The sequence below is a fragment of the Nicotiana tabacum genome, unplaced genomic scaffold, assembly GCF_000715075.1.
Source record: "Nicotiana tabacum cultivar K326 unplaced genomic scaffold, ASM71507v2 Un00354, whole genome shotgun sequence".
Classification (NCBI taxonomy): domain Eukaryota; kingdom Viridiplantae; phylum Streptophyta; class Magnoliopsida; order Solanales; family Solanaceae; genus Nicotiana; species Nicotiana tabacum.
Window position 1 is genome coordinate 58,557 of NW_027438591.1, and position 1,438 is coordinate 59,994.

The window sequence follows — 1,438 nt, forward strand, 5'->3', positions numbered from 1 at the left end:
ACAGGGGCATCTACGCTTCTTGTCTTCACGTCAATGAACCATTTCATCCTAGCTTCCCGCATCTTATCCACCATACATGCCACTCCTACCTTATCTTGAATATCTTCGTTCCTAATCTTATCTCTCTTACCATGATCACACATCCATCTCATCATCCCCATCACCGCAAATCTTAACTTCTGAACATGAGAGGTCTTGACTGGCCAATACTCCTCCCCATACAACATGATTGGTCTAATAACTATTCTATAAAACTTACCTTTAAGTCTTTGCGGCACATTCTTGTCGCTCAAAACACCGCATATGAACCTCTATTTCATTCACCCCCGTTCCTATACAATGTGTGACATTCTCGTCAATCTCCCTATTTCCTTGGATTACGGACCCCACTAAACATCAATATCAGCCTCCCGAGCCATGTCGCTAAACTTGCACTCCAAGTATTCTGTTTTGGTTCTACTAAACTTGAAACCTTTAGACTCTAGCGTTAACACTGCCACATATCTCATCAATCAATACTATATCATGTGATAATAACATCCACCAAGGTAACTCTCCATGAATGTGTCATGTTAACTTATCCATCACCAAGGCAATTAGAAACGAGCTAAGCGCTGATCCCTGATGCAACCTCACCTCTACTATGAAGTGCCTCGATTCTCCTCCCACCTTTCTCACTCGGGTCTTAGCTCCATCATACATGTCCTTAATCGCTATAGTGTATACGGCAGGTACACATCTATCCTCCAAGCATTTCCATAGATCATCCCTAGGGACTTTGTCATATGTTTTCTCCAAATTGGTGAACACCATATGCAAGTCCTGCTTCCTCTCCCTGTATTGTTCCACCAATCTCCTAACAAGATGAATAGCTTTTGTCGTCGAACCCTCCGACATGAACTCGAACTTGTTCTCAGAGATAGACACCCCCTTCCTTATCCTCATCTCCACCACCCTCTCCCAGACCTTCATAGTGTGGCATAGTAGTTTGATACCCTTGTTTTTGTATACTGGGATCATCTCCACTCATCAGGCATTATTGTCGGCCTATAAATGACATTAAACAACCTCATAAGCCACTCCAGAACTTCCCTACTGATACCAAGCTTGTCACGCTCCAACCTTGGGGAGCCAACTAAATTAACCTAGTCGAGCCGGCCAACGTTACATCAACCTCTCCTCATTACTCATGCATTATTTACCATAACATAATTAGATCTTGACTTTTAAATTCAATACATTATACATTTGGCTCAATGACCTAAAATTCTTCTCATGATGGATACATAGCTTTATAAATATCTGTAAATACTGTGAGCATAAATACATAACAAAACTCAAAACTTAAGTACATGACCCACAGTGTAAATGGAGCTTCTATGACAATAGATACCTAAGTACATAAAACGAATTAGACTTAAATACCCACTAGAACTAT

General features: G+C 41.0%; 1 protein-coding gene across 1 annotated transcript; it reads right to left on the bottom strand.

Annotated features, from left to right (window-relative positions):
* Nucleotides 1-567: 567 nt before the first annotated feature.
* On the bottom strand, nucleotides 568-972 carry LOC142179105 (uncharacterized). Its single transcript, XM_075248929.1, has one exon. The coding sequence runs from the start codon at nucleotides 970-972 to the stop codon at nucleotides 568-570; it is 405 nt and encodes a 134-aa protein (XP_075105030.1).
* Nucleotides 973-1,438: the final 466 nt, after the last annotated feature.